Source organism: Lepidothrix coronata, unplaced genomic scaffold, assembly GCF_001604755.1.
Source record: "Lepidothrix coronata isolate B3197 unplaced genomic scaffold, Lepidothrix_coronata-1.0 Scaffold270, whole genome shotgun sequence".
NCBI lineage: Eukaryota > Metazoa > Chordata > Aves > Passeriformes > Pipridae > Lepidothrix > Lepidothrix coronata.
Genome location: NW_016690450.1, coordinates 684,616 through 702,134, shown reverse-complemented (window position 1 = coordinate 702,134; position 17,519 = coordinate 684,616). Strand labels below are relative to the sequence as shown.

General features: G+C 40.1%; 1 protein-coding gene across 4 annotated transcripts in view; it reads left to right on the top strand.

Annotated features, from left to right (window-relative positions):
- CREB5 (cAMP responsive element binding protein 5) overlaps positions 1-17,519 on the top strand; it is a 174,602-nt gene that overhangs the window by 94,887 nt on the left and 62,196 nt on the right. For all 4 annotated transcript variants that reach the window (XM_017836116.1, XM_017836118.1, XM_017836117.1 and 1 more), the window contains 2 exons: positions 5,139-5,265; positions 7,394-7,504. In XM_017836116.1, coding sequence (XP_017691605.1) covers positions 5,139-5,265; positions 7,394-7,504 — 238 coding nt within the window. The remainder of the gene's footprint in view (positions 1-5,138; positions 5,266-7,393; positions 7,505-17,519) is intronic.

Sequence of the window (17,519 nt, the reverse complement as noted above, 5' to 3'; positions counted from 1 at the left end):
TTCACCTGTGTCTCCCTATTCCTTCCACTCACTCTCCCTCATTTTTAAATTATTTACAAACTTTTTTGGGGAGGACCTCACCCACAATTTTTAAACCATTGCTTCTAGGCACTGTTGTAAAAAATATATATATATATGTGCATACATACATATTTTTATATGTATATATATACATAAAATGGTGAAAGTCTGATCAAGTCTGTGTTGTGTAACTGCAGAGTGGTGCAGAAAGCCTTCAGCCAGAGCTGACCCGATGTGGCAAATTGCCATAGCACAAACAGCCACTTGTGGGCTGCTCCACTGTGAGATGGCTGGGTCTGGAGGCCATAGACAGTCAAGAGATGAGCTCCTTTGCTCCAGTGCAACTCCTTATACTTTGGCTTAACTTTCTTCACACCAGAGCTAACTGAAGTGGAGCAAACATGAATGTGATGTAGGTATTCTTGATGACCTTGCATGAATGCTATGTGCAGGGGAGTAAGGAGCAGGAGAGAGGTCATGGTAAGACCCACTCACCTGGAATGCTTTACCATAATAGAAAACATATTGCAGTGATACTTTAAATAGCATGTAGCCCCAAATGTAGCATGTAGCGTTTTGCCTGTAGCCCCAAATGGTTTAGTAGGTTCATTCAGCATGAACCTACTCTCATGAGACCTCAGCAGCAAATTGTCATCCGCACGAATTGTCCTTGAAGACTTCCAGTTAAGGGAAGCCTAGTCTTTTTATAGACGAATGTAGTGGTTAGTCATCAGACAGTCTAGAAAACTGGGTCAAATAGGTGTTGCATCATATCAGACAGAGGATTTGGTATTAATCAAGCAGTCGCATAGTGAAGTATATATCATAGATATTTGATTACATTAGTGGAGTTATCTTTAATCATTGGGTAGAGTCATATGATGGAACATGATCGAGTCACCATGGCTTAGCGGGGTACCACCCATCTGTTTAAATGTTAGTAAGGATGACTCATGGTGTTAGCACGACCATGTAGAGGAAGAGCCAACGTGGTCAGTTACAGAGACTTGGCTAATGTGGTATTTTACTAAGCCAGCATAACACTATCTATCCAGCCCTTGTATGCCAGAAGGGACGGTGTACGAACACTGACCAAGATCCCATCATATCCAACAGCAGGCTTCTGCTGGAATACAATGAAAATTCTGAAATTTTGGGAAAACACCGTGGGTGGCCATATTTTCAGTGAGGTTGAGCACCTGCCAGTTCTCTATCTTATCTGTCCTTTATTTGTGGGCTGTTTGCCCAACAACCCTATTTATTTAGCAGCACAGGTGCCAAGGAATGAAAATCCCACAGTCAGCAATATTGACTGACAGGCTGCAGGCAGCACCTCCTCAGCATTTACAAAGAGAGGAGCGGAGTTGATATGTTCAACATCAAAAATAACCATTATAAAGTTTCACTGACTTTCTTTGCTGCTGGTTAGAAAGCAACGGCAAAGGAGATTGTGTTGTCCTTGGAAGAGGAAGAAATGTCTTAGTAAACTGAGTATCTCAGCCTGTGCCATACGCATGCCCTGAGCTCTGTGAGAGTGAATATGCACAACCACGTGCTAATCAATGACCTGCATTCAATGTAGGAGCAATTCAAGTATCCATGAGTACTGGCCAAAGTCGGTTTCCCCAGTGGGGGGGGATCCCATGAGGATTAGGTAGCATTTTTATTGGTGGCAGAAGTGCTGGAGGTTTTTTGAAAAGGAGGATCAGCCTTGAAGCGCAAGGTTTCTCTGACTGCTCTGCACCTCTTTGCAAAAACACACCTGGGAACAGACTAGCAGGAGTGCAGCAAGAAAAAAATACCTCAAGTACTAAGGATTTTTTTCGCTCTAGCTGAGTGTAAAGCATATGGCCTCCCCCAAAACAAAGCAGCGTTAAAGGTAAAACTGGGGACAGCAAGGAAGCTTCTTTGCCATTTTAATAAATACCAATAATTCCCTTTTGCCCAAGCTGCATATTCCCAAACTCATTAAAGTAATTTTGGAATTTTTTTTGGCTCTGGAACATATAAGCAAAACTCAAACTGTGCAGTCTCTTGAGAATCACTTGCACAAATTGTATAGGTCAGGCCAAAATAAGTTTCTGTCAAACAGCCTAACACCTAAGCTTATTATGAAACTGGTGACTTGTACAAAGGGTCTGTATGTGGGACATCAGAATGAATAAAGGTGTGCGGGGGGAGCTGTTGTCATGGTACTTGTTTTACTTTACCACTGAAAACTCAAGTGGTATTTTTGTTGAATGCATTGCTCTGGTTAGCCAGTGCAGTTCCTGTAGACTGTGTCTAAGCCAGTGGACCCAGAGGGCTCTAGAGCTCCAGTGGGCAGGTAGGTGCACACCTCAGTCTTGTTCCAGTACAGGTGTGAGAGTGCACTGGTGCTTTCTCCTTCCATGCCCACTCCTCCTTGCCTGCTCTTTGGGAGGAAAACCTGTGTGCATCCCCAGCAGGGGCTGCAGCACACTCTGTTCATCCCCAGATGCCCCAGTATGGGGGTCCCAGCCCTTCTGTCTGGCACGTGGACTTTAAAGCACAAGATAGAGAAGACCTGTTTGAACTTGTCTGCTGCTCTGCAGGACAGTAGTGTTGGTGGGGATGGGCCAATGGGAAGTGGACACGGCCAGTGGGAAGTGGACACTGCCTGTGGGGGTCACCACAGCCACTGGAAACCAAACTGAGATCGTTCACATTCAAACTGGTATCTCTTCACTTTTTTCTTTTCAAAGGAGCATGTTTTTCATGCTATTTTGACCTTATCCTAATGATTTGTCAGTTGTCTCATGTGAATGAGTGCTGGTGCGTGGCTGTGTTTAAGTGGACAGTAGAATGGGTCAGGGTCTGTGTATCTTGAGTATATTATCTGAGCTCATTTTTTCTGCACTGTATCCTTTCCACTTACACCACCTCCACAGCTCCCAAGACGTAGCCTTATGCTGAGCTGACCATAGAGTCTCCTGTCCCAGAAGCTCATTCATGCTTCCTCACAGTACTTATTGCACTTTCTCACAGGATTACACCATATATCTGGGAGACGTTGTCTTGAGGTTTTTTGGGGTGATATGAAGATGTAAGTACATTCTATTCCTCCATCAACAGATAACCAGGGAGGCATAGGAAGAACTCATTGTTCGTATCTGAGATATGTTTGTTGCTGCTTTGGGATTTCTTTTTTCCCCTTCTGAATAAGTACTGTGTGTGTCTGGGAGGATTTTTAAAACACCCTTCAAAACACAGGCTTTTTCTCTCCATGGAGAACCAAGACAAAAGGACGGGTTCAGTCGTGTGCAGCTGCTAAAGAGAGGGCAGCTGAGGGCAGAGGGGTGGGAGGAGTAGGGTGTCTGAGTATGAAGGAATTGGCAGGGCAAGGATTTTGAGATGGCATTTGTTGGGACAGAAATGTTTCTGGGGCAATGGGTTGAAGAGAAGAGGGTTGAAGGACTGCAAGTCCAAGGATGGGAAATATTGGGGAGTTTTAGGGACAAGTCAATTAGGTTGTTTGAACTCTTGGTAAAAGAGTATGAGACTTGTAGGTCAGAAGAAAATGGTTTTGCCATGAGACAGGTGCCTACACTTTTCGAGCCTGGGTGTGGTGTCCTGCATACTGGATGTCTGTGAATCCCATTGCTCACAGCCTTTGGAGTCTTTGCTTGTTGTTAGATTACTGGAAGTTACCCCTAAAGTTAGAGAAGGGGTGTACATATTCATGATTGCCAGTACAACTTAAAACTGGAGGGCCAAGATGTAAAGCCCTATCATGTGGTGTGACACAGTTCAGACCAAGTGGGATAAACAACTGTCTTCTCCCTTGCAGCTCTAGGGTTATGACTGTTTCCCTGACCATGTCAGCCCAGTTTTGAGGCTTTCATGGTTAGCCGTGGATTCATCACTGAAGCAAAGGATGCTTCTGCCAAGGCTGAAAATCAACTGTGATGGTTAGAGGCTCTAAACATCTTGGACTCTTTCCCTGCTCCCCCAGTAGAGGCTCTTCAAGCTCCCAGACTATGCTCCCTTCTCTCCAGTCCTTTTTGTACCTTTCGGAGTAGCTCTCCTTCCCAATAAACAGTGTAAACCACGTTATACTGCAGAGCCGTTCTCTGTTCTCTGAGAATTTAACATAACGTACTCATACTAGCAATGTTTGTTGAGGCACTGTATGTGAAAACTCTTATTTTCAAGCTTTTTGAAAAGGTAACAAGTTATACTCACCCCAAACTTCATGCAACTCATACCTTCTTCAAAACTAAAAAAAACCCCAAAACAAGAAATAACTGATTAAGTAACTCCTGAGACCACATTCTTAAAGGCTATTTTTAAAGTGTAGTTTTGTTTAACCCGTTAATTTTATGTTTCTTCTTTGTGAGTGGGCCTGCTTTCTCACATGCACTCTTTTCCCTCTGCTGTACTTAAAAAAATCCTTCTAAATCTTTTGAACCCCCTTTGCCAAAATAACTCACTCTGCTTTTTTATAGTCCGTACATTTTGCTTTTATAAGCTGCTTAATCAGAATGTAATTTTCCTAATTTTCTTTCTATTTTTTTTCCATTTTCTGTGTCCTGGTAATTTGCTAAGGGGTAAAATTAGTAACCTCGCTTTAGAACAATAGCTTGGTAGAGTTTCACAGGAGAGAATATCAAGACATGAAATACTCATTTTAGAGTAGTTTATTTACAGGTGATAAAATTTAAAAATTGATTTAAGAGTGGATAATTTTCTGTCATAGCCTGCAAAACTATAATCCAGATATTTTTGTTCCTGAGGGCTGAATTTACAGCAGTGCACTGATGTGGTATGCCAGGAAATTTTCCTGCCTTGTTTGTAGAAATCTTTTGCTGGCCACTGTAAGGTGCAGAGGTGCATAGACTGAGACCAGATGATACATTTACGCTCATGTTATATCAGATGAACTATACTGGTGCTTTAACTGATAAACAGCAGAAGGAAGGTGATTTATCTGCTTCTTCAAAACTTTATGTTCCACTGATTTATGCAGGAAAGGACAAATCCTGGATTGGTTTATCTGTGCCTGCTTGTCTAGAGTTGCCTGTGCCTAGCAATGGCTGGCATGGTAAGGCTTGTTTAGGTCTCCATAGCCCATGACAGCTTTTTTACTTTTCTTCTAGGCCTGTCCCAGGTTCTCTGTCTTCACTACTGCACCTACACAACCGACAAAGACAGCCTATGCCTGCCTCTATGCCTGGCACCCTGCCCAATCCTACCATGCCAGGATCTTCTGCTGTACTCATGCCTGTAAGTTTTTTGGTTTGGATTCTTTTAGTGGGGGATGAAGGTTGTTTTGTGCTTGATTCAATCTATGCAGAGGTGAAAGTCTGCATTTCGTAAAAAATCAAAGTGAAATGTGTTAAGGAAGCTGGGCCTTTTTCAGTGCTTCATCTTACACAAGAGTATTTCTGATGCAGTTAACAGCATGCTAATTAGTGTGAGAGTGATTAGAAGCAGTTTACATGAGACTACAATTTCTGATTCTCACACTTGGTCACATAGGCAAGGTCAGCATGTCTGTTCTGGAATGAAAAGATTTTTCTGAATTCAGACAAGAATGGAAAAGCCATTTACATAAGTTATATCAGTGAAGTCTAAGCAATCTTTTTGTTTGTGAGAGATTACCACTTAACAAGAAAGAAATGTGATTTACTTTTCTGACCTGTTAACTTGCACTTATTTAGATTTAGGTCATGATTACTGCTCATCTTTCACTCATTTCTGCAGGGATGGGAATATTTCCCATCTTATTATGGGAGCTAAAAGAGTGCTTTCCAGTTGTAGCTTCAAATTCTTAAATGATTTTAACAACCTTTTCTTTATAAGAGACTTGGGCAGGTTAGGAGTGGAGATGAGTAAGGATGGCATGGGGAAGGAGAAGTTTTTGTTTCATTTCACGATATTAGGTTTGGAAGACAACCTGGGAGCAATTGACCAAAGGAGGGAGGAAAGTACTGCTTGTTCTGGATTTGCTGGAGCAAGGGGGGGCACTCCACACGAATACAAAGATTCAGATTTGGCTGCTATTTGATCAGTCATTAATAAGTTATTACTTAGTAACTTGTCAATAAGGGTCTCCCGGAGTACTGACCAGGAGAACAACAACAAAAAAATTAGACTTTTTAAAAATAAGATACTGTGGGAAGCTTTTTTCCTGGCATAATTCCCAAGGAACATGAAATGGAGCAAACATCCAGCAATGGTGTAAGTTCAGTGGCTTCAGGCTGCTGTTGGGGAACCCTTTAGGCAACTTTACTTGCAGATGAGCAGGTGTGCTCTGGCTGAGAGCCACAGAGACGTGAGCTCGGAAGTGAGACAGACGCAGTCAATGCTGGCTGCCCTGGCTGCAGCTCCTGACCCTCCTGAAAGGGCTGCAGGGGAGATGGTAGTGGGAGGTGCTCCTACCCCATGGAGAGGGGGTAGGAGCTTTGGCAGTGGCAGCTACGCCCCGCCAGAGAAACAGTGGGATATTGACATCTCCCCAAGGCCCAGCACCCATTCTTGCAGGCATCATGGAAGGTGGGAAACAACCTCACCACAGGGTACAAAAAGTACCCCCCCTGCCTGGAGACCTCAGAAGGATTCAAAAGCTTCTTTGCAAGAGCCAAAGATTTAGGGGACTGGCCCAAAGCACAGCAGGATGCTCAGCTCTGTCTGAAAGCAGCACCATAACCCTGCTTACCAGCTCTGCCAACACCTAGCAGTGTATGGGGCTTGCCTCTTTTTGGGGAACAAACTCCAGGAAATGATTTTAATACAGGACTTAATGCCATTAGATTTTGTTTGAAAAGTGTATCCCTCCCTCTCCACCTAGTGAGATTAGCTTGCAGAAAGGGCTCCGAATAGCCAGGAGGAGTTCTGCTTTGTTTTTTGCTATCTCAGCAGTGCATGAAAGTTTCCCTTGCAAGACATATGGAAAACTCTTCTCATCTGAGTAGTCTGAGTGAAGGAAAAAGAGCCAACTTGTTTTCCATATGCTTGAGATTGTAGATTTTTATTTATGCTTTTAACAAGCTAATTTGGGCCGCGCTGGTAGGGGAAGCTACAATTTTATACAGTGATGCTTTTAAAACCACTTAACTCTGAGTGTTGTTACACTGAGAGGGAGAAAATCATTACAAAAAAGCGCAAACCTGGGTGGCTGCTACATTTGTTTATTAAAGAACCCCTTTCTTTATAATTGGCTGTGAGTTTTCAGGGCCGATTCTGATGAAACACACGCCTGCGTGCATACACACATTCAATTCATGACACAGATTGTTATTTTTTCAGTCATGACTTGAAGAAATAAAGCTGAGTCCATTTAAAAAGAAACCGAGAGTAAATTCTTGCAAATGTCTCCAGATGTTTTCAAATATTTTTTTTCTTTTAAAAGATGGAGCGACAAATGTCAATGAACTCCAACATCATGGGGATGCAGGGGCCAAACCTCAGCAATCCGTGTGCTTCACCTCAAGTTCCCCCAATGCATTCAGAAGCCAAAATGGTAAAAAGACAATTTTTTTAAAATTACTGTATTTTCTCATATTGCTCTTGCATACCAGTTACCCAGACAGTGGGGGATGTAGCCAGACACTGCTTACTTCATTCTTAGTCATACGTTATACTCTTTTTTAATATGCTGCAGTAAATTGCCTTTGTTTGTATGAACTTTCAAGATGTTCCTAGTCCTAACTGAACTCTCAGTGAGAGGCAACTGAAGGGCCGTCTGATCTATGCTGTGTTAAATAGGACTTTTGGTACAGATTAGTAGAATTTAGGCAAGTGGTCTGTCTATTTCTCTAATGGTGTCTGTGCTCCACAACTTGACTTAAAGAAAATTGTCAGTCAATAAAGAGTGCAGTAAAAAGTGTGTGCTGTGGAGGGAGTGTATATAGTCCTCATTTTTTCCAGATAGGAGCGTGGCATGTCAGGGTAGTGGCAGTACTAGAGAAGCACACCAAACAATATGTATAAAACTGGGATCTTTTCTTTTTCTAGAGTGCAACAAGGTAGTTGCATCAAAAAGAAGTGTCAGAATTTGGACAAATGTAGTTAATTTATACAAAAATGTTTTTTAAAGTTGTTCTACATCTTACAAGTCTTCTCATGCATATGTACTGGAATAGGATTAGTGTAGGTAAACTAAACTACAGGTGGGCATTTTTAAGTTTTCCCAGGTTTATATGCACTTTTGTGGAGGTGTTCAGCACTGATATCCTTGAAATCAAGTTCATCAATGTAGAAACATTCAGGGGTTTTCAGTTTCAGAACTGCCATTTGCTGGCTAGTGGAAATATGAGGACAGAAGTTTTTAGTTTTAACTCTGCAGGGTTTTTATCCTCTCAGGATATCCCATAGTAGTGGAAAACAAGAGTAACAGAACTTCTTTCAGTGATATTTTGCCCAGTTAACATTGTCATTAGTGAGACAATGAAATCAAACTGGCAAAGATTGGGCAACCACAGGTTTTTATATATTTCTACTTTCATGACTGGTACAGCTTTTAAAGTTGTTGTCATTTATCCTGAGGCAAAGAAAAATATCTTCTTGTCTATAAGTATAAATGCATGGAAGAGAGTCTGGGTTAAGAGTAACAACATATACGAGCTTATTCTGCCTCTGTTTTCTTAGATTGGATAGGTCATGCCTTCGTCTCAGTGTTGGTCTGGGTTAGGCTGTTAACCCAGCCTCTGTTAACACTCCATCTAAAACCACACTGCGTAAACATGCAGCCAGTTGGCCAGAAGAAGAAGGATAGCCAAAAACACTGGCTCCCCCAGCCAAGGAAAACCTGTGGTCAAGAGTTCTCTCTGCTGTACCACACAGTGACGGTGACATGCCAAATGGCAACAGCATCTGCAGCAGAGCTTGTTAAAAACTTTTTGGAATAGGCAAGTGTTTTTTCAATGCAAGTGTAGCTGAGCCAAGCTAAATACTCCTTGGCTGAATAAATCCAAAACTGGCATCTGTTTTGGGGACTAAAGGTTCTGTAGTTTACTCTCTCCCAGCACCCCCTGCCTCTTTTTTACTGGAAGTGTGAGGCTACTTAAGAACAAGATTAAATTATTGGTGCATATGGTGAGAATTCTGTGCTTTAATAACTGAAACTGTACATTAATATAAATTACTTTTTAGTCTGGGAAGGTAGGTTTTGTCCCTAAATCTAATGTATGAAGGCATGGTTCTTTCAGATAGAAAGTGCTATCCAAAACATGGTATAGTGAACAAGCAGTGCCTTTGCTTCTCAGAGGCTTTCTGCCACTCTTCCAAGGCTGGAAAAAATCTGCACACATTAACTCTTCAGAGTGAGAGGTAAAATTCAGAGCTCTGAGACCCTTCTTATTTTCAAATGCAGGTGGTTTGGTTTTTTTTTAATATTCCATATTTCTATATTCTAGTTTTATAGTTTGTTTCAATCTGAGCACACATGTAATGTAAAAGGCCTCTTCGTTTAGCCACTGCTTTGAGCACTATGAAGCTATTAACAAAACCTAGTGTAAACACAAAGTTGAAAAAAATGTGGGAAATATTTAGAGAAAAAATATTTCTTACATGTAAGTTCATGGATTTTAAATCAGAATCATCTGTATTACAGGCATGTTTGTTCTTATTATTAACTGTTTCACTTTTCTTCATGCTTAAAGCATGAAACTTCACATACTCTGGCAACTTTTTTAAAAAAGTCAAAAGTGAGGGTGCTTAGTACCTTACTGGACTGTGTCCTACATTAGGAAGGAATTTTAGATTTCCCTAGATTCTGCTAATGCTATTTCTGCTGATGCATTCAGCACTTCTTATGTTCTCTTTGGCTGGCCCCGCTCTGAGGAGAATGTGTATGTCAAACACTAGATAGAGTCATCTAAGATGCTTTCAGCTAGTGACTGAAGTAAATGAAGTCTGGGGAACCTTGAGCCTGATTCATCAGCAGTCCAAATCCATGGGAAATGGATCAGCACCTTTTTAGGGCCTACATGAGAGAATGCAGGATGGGCTTCTTTAAACGTGAGACCCAGATGTGAGACTAAATCCTTTTGGCCTCATGAAAGTATGTACCTGAGTAATGCAAGCATGATTTGGTATGCAGCAGTCATAACACTATTTGGTGACTTAATTTGCTTCCATAAAATGCATATGAAAAAATAATACCAGTATGGATGCTGTGTGATGCCAGTTTTTTAAAAGAAAGCAGATAGGTGGCAAAAGATTCCCACCCTTGATTGGTTCATAATTTTTTTGTAGTAGGAAATGCAAGCAAATCTGATAAATGTGTGCATTGTCTCATATACAAGCACATATACACACACATATACAACATGTGCTGCATTATTACTGGAATGTTTCTGTAATAAACAATTTACTTATCTATATGTATTTTAATCAGCTTGTATTAGCTGGCATTTATGGAAAGCCACACTCCGCCACCCAAGACGCTCATTTTCTGGTTTATTTTTTTTCTAGAGAATGTTCCATCAAGTATTGCAGATGACATCCCAGAACTGATTTAATTTATCACAACAATCTCAGTTTCCCTCACAGTATGCCTCTCAATTAGGTTATCACCTAATGCTTTAAAACTGTCCTAGTAAATGAATGAGTGAACATCTAAATCAATACTGCTTTCTTCTTAGATTCAGAGCTGAATGGATCAAACCCTTATGCTGCCTACCAAAAACATACATTGATTTTGTGTTAAAATATATTGCATTGGAAAGAGGATGAAACATATAGCTCTTAAGTGTATGTGGCAAAAGTACACAGGGTAGCATGTGTAGTGTATTAACATGTGGTTCAGTAGCCTGAGAGTATTACGAAATTGGAATTGTTGGTGGTGCTTTTGCCTTAATATACTGCTTACATACAGTTTGGTTTTGCAGTTTCAGAGTATTGGAGGTTTTAGAACTCGGAAGTGCAATATTGTGTGGATTACCGGAGTGAAAGATAAATAGTGTGCACTGAACTGCTGGAAACCTGTGTGACAGCAGGTCTTTTCGATGGAGCCGATGCCTTTCTATCTGAATGTTGCAAGGCATTGATCTTTACCTGCAGAAATTTATGACCTCTGAAAGGAGGTGTAAAAAGCAGGCTGGCAATGAACATAATTGAACTTAAAAATACAGTTTTAAATTTGACCTGGTAATTTTTTCTTTTACCCTTTCTGTCTGCCACTTGCTGGATATGTAGTTTTATAAAATTTAAATAAAATATAATATGTATAGCTTGGCTGTGCTTATATTCCTGACAGAATATGTATGGTTCTTTAAAAAAGAAAATATTTCTGCATCAGAAGTGTGTAGGACTCTGGGCTATTTTTTTTGCCTTATATGCATTACTAAGTTGAACAGTAATAATAAAAAAATCAATTTGAAAGTGTCTATCAGATGAAAGAGTGAAAACATAACCAGAAAAGAAAAGTAATAAATTGGTAGTGTGCGTGTTCCCAATTATAACAGTAAAATAACTGAACCTCCTAATTCACCTAAGAATGCCGAACAGCTTTGGCAGAGGAGGAGGAGAGAAGTGAAAGAAATTGCATTGAGCCAGTTGTCATCAGCACTGGTTTTTATTCAACTTAATGAGAGCTAAGGGTCCAAATCCTACTAGTGGCTGTGAAAATCCTGGTCCAAGCATCACTCAGCTCTCCATCTCAGAGGAAAGGCAGGACTGGCTGCGGGGACCTGGGTGCATTTCGTATGGCTTTAAGACAGGCACAGCTTGCTTTCTCCAGGAACACAGTACGCCACCCAAATGGGAAAGGCTCGGCTATAAAGGTGGAGGGCTTTCATCGGATGCAGATTGGGGTCTGAGTTTGGATGGAGCCTTCTGCTGCTTGTTTTACAAATAGCCTCTGTTTTCATGCTGGTTTACTGTGACTGTGCAACTGGTGCAAAGTGAGAAACAGCTGGAGTAAGCTCTTACCTTGGCCCCGCTTTGATATTCAGCTCAGCCATTGCAGCAGCCGTTGGATGTGGAAATGAAGAAAGAGTGCTGCCCTAACAAGCAATGGTGTGCTGGGACAGCTGGTAGCCTTGGGAAGCCCATGCCTCTGGATTCCAGCTCTGGGCCCAGGTCTGCAAGGTTTCCATACTGATTTGAGGCAAGAGGCTAACACAGGCAGTCCAGGCAGGATCAAAGCCGCTGAAACTCTAGATTTAGCTGCTTAACACTTCATGACTGAAGATACTTGGTTAAACAAAATAAACAGTTTGAGGTCTACGTTTTCCTATTAAGCTAGCTGGGAAAGGAGTCACTTTAATAGAGCAACATGCACAAAGAATAGAAAGAAAAATATTGCATCTCTCCAGAGTTTCAAAAGCAATTGCTTATCTCATCCTTCACAATAAAGCAATGAAAGCAGCATAAGAGAAGAAAGAATGTGTAAAGCAAAGTCTTCCAAATAAAAAGTGTGATGAAATTTCCTGTATTAGTAACTGAGAAATGTTTTCACAGAATGGACAATTAAATAGTTAAAAACCACGATGCTTCTGCAACTGTTGACAAAACTCCCTAATCTGAAATTGTATCTCCTGTTATATTTGTTCTTATGTTTTAAAGTCTCCAAAGCCAAACTTTTAGTGTGCTCCTGATCTGTGCTTTAAAATCTTGCCCAGGAGTACCTTTGCCTGCAGACAGTGTGCCTTGCTGTGGATTAAGGTATTATCATGATGGGTGAAGCTAACCGTATTCTGGTTTGTTTATTGAAACAGGACCTTGTACCCGTCATGCCTAAATTCTGGATTATGAACTAGACAGGGTAGGAACTAATTCTTCTCAAGCTGTCAGTGGCTTAGTAAGTTCACTAGGGAAGCAAGGCAGCTCAGTTACTCATAGCTGCTGCAAATATGTGGCGAATATCTGGTCTTGCTTCTCCTGAGTGCGTATGAATTGCGTTGCTTGTTGTAGGCACAAGTTGTAACAATTCCTTGCATTTTTCTTTCTTTGTGTCACTTTATCCTGCCGTGATCTTATCAGCACTATTTCCCCAGAAGAACTTGGATTTTTATTATTTTGTTTTCCTTGATTCAACTGGGTGTTAAAGTGACCTCGCTTTCTCCCCCACCCACCAGCCCTCACCCTTTCTCTTTTTCTCTGTTTCTCCACCACCCTCACTTTCCTCAGAGGATTTATCGTCTTTGTAGATTTGTTTCTCTTTCGCCTTTTCCCTCTAGTGTCCACCCTGATTTTGTAACCATAGCAATAACTGAAATACAATTGTAATATTTGCTTGCTGTAGCTATCAGCTAGCCCAACACATGAACTGCTGGCTTTTGTATGTCATAAGATTTTGAAACTTAAGTCTGATGCATCCATATACGTGAGGGTAACTTGTTTGGTGCCTAACTGTACCCTAAAGAAAAGATTTTCTTTGTGTAAAGTTGTGTGTCAGTGGGCACTGGTGCAAGTAAAAGCAAGTCCTTATGGTAGTGAAGCCGGGGAAAAAGGAAATTGTAAAAATAAAGTTAAGGTTGCGTTACAGGGAAGTTCTGCTTCACATAGATATATGTGATATTTTCAGTCTTTTGCTTGGAATATGTATAGCTTTCATTTTCCAAGATTTTTGCAAGACCCATGAATAACGTAAATTGTTTTGCACTTCAGGCCATTGCACATTAAACCCAGTGTTTGATTGGGATGTGCTAGTGCATCTCATAACAAGCAAGGGGCTTTGGGTTGGAGGAGATGGTGTTGCACACTTTACCAGCCTCATATTTTAACCACTGAGGACATGAGAGCTGGAAGCAGAATTCTCGTGGCAATAAATCTCTTCTCTATGAACAGGCTTAAAAAGCATTTTCTAAAATCTATATAGTAGCTAATGAAGCAGTTTATTAATTATGATAGCTTTCCTGTGAGATAAATAATTTCAGACTTGAACTGAGAGAGAAAAGTGAAGTGACTCACTAGAGGCCACACAATTTGTCAGTGGAAGAGCTGAAACAAGCACAGAAGAATTTCTGGCTGCCAGTTCAAGGAAACACAATTTTTATCTGAGTAGAATTTATGTTTTTGGGGTTTTTTTCAAGTTAATATTAATGTTGGTAATATCAATATAGTTGTTGAAATATAGTATTTTTTCAGGACTAGGAAAAGAATGGGGAGACTGAACTCAAGCTTACAGGGGGCGCAGGCTCAAATTTAGGATTCACATCCAGTTGAAGGTGGCGGTTTGTGTTTGGATTTAATACCCTTGAAATTTCCTGAACTTTACTGATGAGATTTTGGCTCAGAATGACAAAAATTAACTGATCTTCTGAGACTTCTGTCATCTGAGATGATGGAAGCCTTGTGAGATCAGCTTCCCTGGCATCATGGCTTTCACTGAAATCTCAGGAGAGCACTTACTTTCACATAATGTCAACCATATCCAAACCGGGACTAACGAATACCCCTGTAGATCTTCTCCTAAGATCATAGGCATATTTGAAACACTTCTACAAGCTGTGTGCAGTCTGAGGAAACGTTCACAGCATTTATTGTGTCCTCTGTCAGATATGGCCAGTGACACTTTTCAGTGGTGGGAGGGCTATATATACTGTCTTCCAGATGTTCATTAGTACAATTTTTCTTATTTATGTTCGGAGAAGTATTAACGAGGTAATTTAAAAACTGGGACAGGCTGAGTCTCCCACCCTGGAAATACTTATGCAGGAAACTTTGCTCTGCTCTGGTTTTTACTAGCAAATTGCTGGCCAGTAAAGTTTATCTGAGATTTTGGTGTATAAAATGCAATGAAAAATCTTCTCAAATGTGCTCTGCAGTCAGACTGCATGGGATGTGGCGTAGTTAGTTGTGTCCTCTGCACTCTGTATCCTCTTTATTCTACAATTACTGAATAGCCCACTTTACAGGACACCCCCATTATGCCCCTGCTTTACCCCAGGGAACCTGAGCTCTCTTTACTCACAGTTTGTTGCTTGTGTGCTGAGGACTAAATGCAACTTCTCTGGCAATGTTACTCTGCTTTAGATAGTTTCCCCCGTTTAAGTAACTTACGTTATGAAGAAGACAGTGAAATAACTGACATAGCTGGAATATTGCAGAGGCAGGGGGAACGTGGACTTTGACCAGCCAAAAATGAACTAGCATGAACAGATGAAGATTTGAGTATAAGATTGTTAGGGTTTTTAGGTAGAGGATTAGATCTATGCAAAATCTTCCTCTTCTGGTCATGGATATGCGTTTTTTTCCTGCCATTTAATATATTAAGGTCACACCGAAACCAACTCATTTTCATATTGGAAAATATTCTACAAATCTTATTTAAGATAGTATCAGATTCCTCATTTAGTCACAGTGTCAGTGTGCAAGTACTTTAATTTAGGATTATTATCTTTGTTATATTACATTTTCATTCATGAAAGCTTGGCCTTAAAATTATGTTTTAAAAAAGAAAGCTTTTGTAAAATATTAAAACAGTGGACAGGATTCCTGTAGTTTTGTCGCTCATTCTACTGAAATTATTTAAAGCAAAATATCCACTTTTCACTGCAACTCCTCTCCCCTCCTCTCCTTTCCTCATTTTAATTTTTTGAAATGAGTGTTCAGAAAGGAGAGACAAGCCCCACAAACAGCTTAAAATAGAATTTCCTAATCTTCTATCTTTAAAAAATCAGAGGCAAGATTTTTGGTGTAGTCAAAAATTACTTTTTAGCCCTGATTTAGCCCTGATTCTCATCTGGTGTAAACCTGTGAAAGTTGAATTCAAAGGAATCGCATGGTTTTTGCATCAGCTGAGGATATAGTTTATACTTCTAAATCTTAAAATTTCCTTTAGCCGGGCTCTGGCCCTTCTGCAGTTTGATACTGCCAGGTAAGCATTTTGTTTATTTTGGCTTTAATGTTATTTTATTTAGAATCCGTATTTTATATTCTACAGAATGTTCTACAGACTACATACAGTGTGACTACAGAGCACATTTGGGAAGATTATTCATGGCATTTTATACACTAAATATTTAGTATTTATTTGCCTCTTTTTTTTGCACACTGGTGTTTTGACCAGAATCTTGTATGAACTTTTTCTTCCTTAATTTTTCTTAACTCTGCTTCCTAGAGGTGTTCATTACATAACTTTAAAGGTAAATTATTTACCCTAAGCCCCAAAATAATATCAGGAGTTTTTATGATGGATTCATCATACCAAGCAATCACCTGGAGTTTTGTGACAGGTATTGGTACCTGTCCCTAATGATTCAAAATGAAAAATTGCCAGATATTTCTTTGAAAATGATGGATGATTCATGTTGTTATATTTAGGCCACATTATTCTGGAATGTTTAAATTAGACTAAAAGCCACCTCTGAATATACATGTGCAAACATAGAGTACATTTTTAGTTTCCCATCTGGAAATACATATAAAGTCCAGGACTGTTTTCAAGTCTCAAGAAATATTGTTATATTTTTATTATGGTATTTCAGTTCACACTCATACTAATATGAAAAGTTTAGTAATGGCATATCCTCAATACTGCCCTCAAATGCCAAGGTTACATATGAAGTCCAATGGGATCTAGCAAATGTTTAAACTTTTATTAAAGCCCAAAGCCCAAAATAGACTTTACTAGACCTGTACAAATTATTTTAAATTATGTAAATATTTTTAATATGTCTGGCTTCTGACAGAACACTACTATACACTGAAGTATGACATTTGCCATACTGTGCCAACTTTTTGCTTTTTTTTTCTTTTTTTTCCCCAAAATACCTAGCATCATTACTGGATTTGACTAGAGCCTGCTTTATGTGCTGCTTGTAGTTCAGGAGAAATGTATGTAATGAGGATGGACTGTGTTCTCCGACTGTTAACAGAGGCTCTTTAGCATGAGGTTAAGCATGAACTTTGTTTTAGCTGCCAACATAGCAGCCAGGAGATACCCAGGATAAGGGTGGGGGAAGTCCTGATCTGCTTTCCATCTAATGGACGTGTGCAGCTGCTCTGCAGGCTGGTGTCAGTGTGCAGTGTGTGAGTGTGTCAGAGAGAAAACTATGTATTCAGGGTTTTGTAACAGATACTGCTCTAACTTCATCTTCTAGGAATTTTCTTAAATTAAAAAACCCTGCCAAAACATTAATATCTGGATGTGTACAAAATCTGAACTTCTGAGTACTTCATTTAAACAAGAGGCAGTGTAGGCAATAGTGACAGCTAACAATCTGAAGAGCTCCAGGTTTATTGGTCAGATGTTTGCAGGTATGCGTGTTTGTGCACATGTCCATTTATTTTTTTTGTGGTTTTGGTAGGTCTTTTTTCTTCCTCTGTTGCATGCAGTTTTACTGAGCAAACATAATCTTACCTATGCCTATTTGCCTAACTTTGCCCATCTCTTTATTTGTGTATTACCTTTTCTTGTGTTAAGAAACTACTTTTCCTGAAATACTTTAGAATGCTGCAGAACAATAAATGTCTGAAAAATCCATGTGTGTTATCCAAAACCCACTTACTGACATTTAAGGTGACTAGCATTTGCACAAAGGAAATTTGTTCGGCTACATCAACTTGCAGAGGCTTGTCAGTCTTCT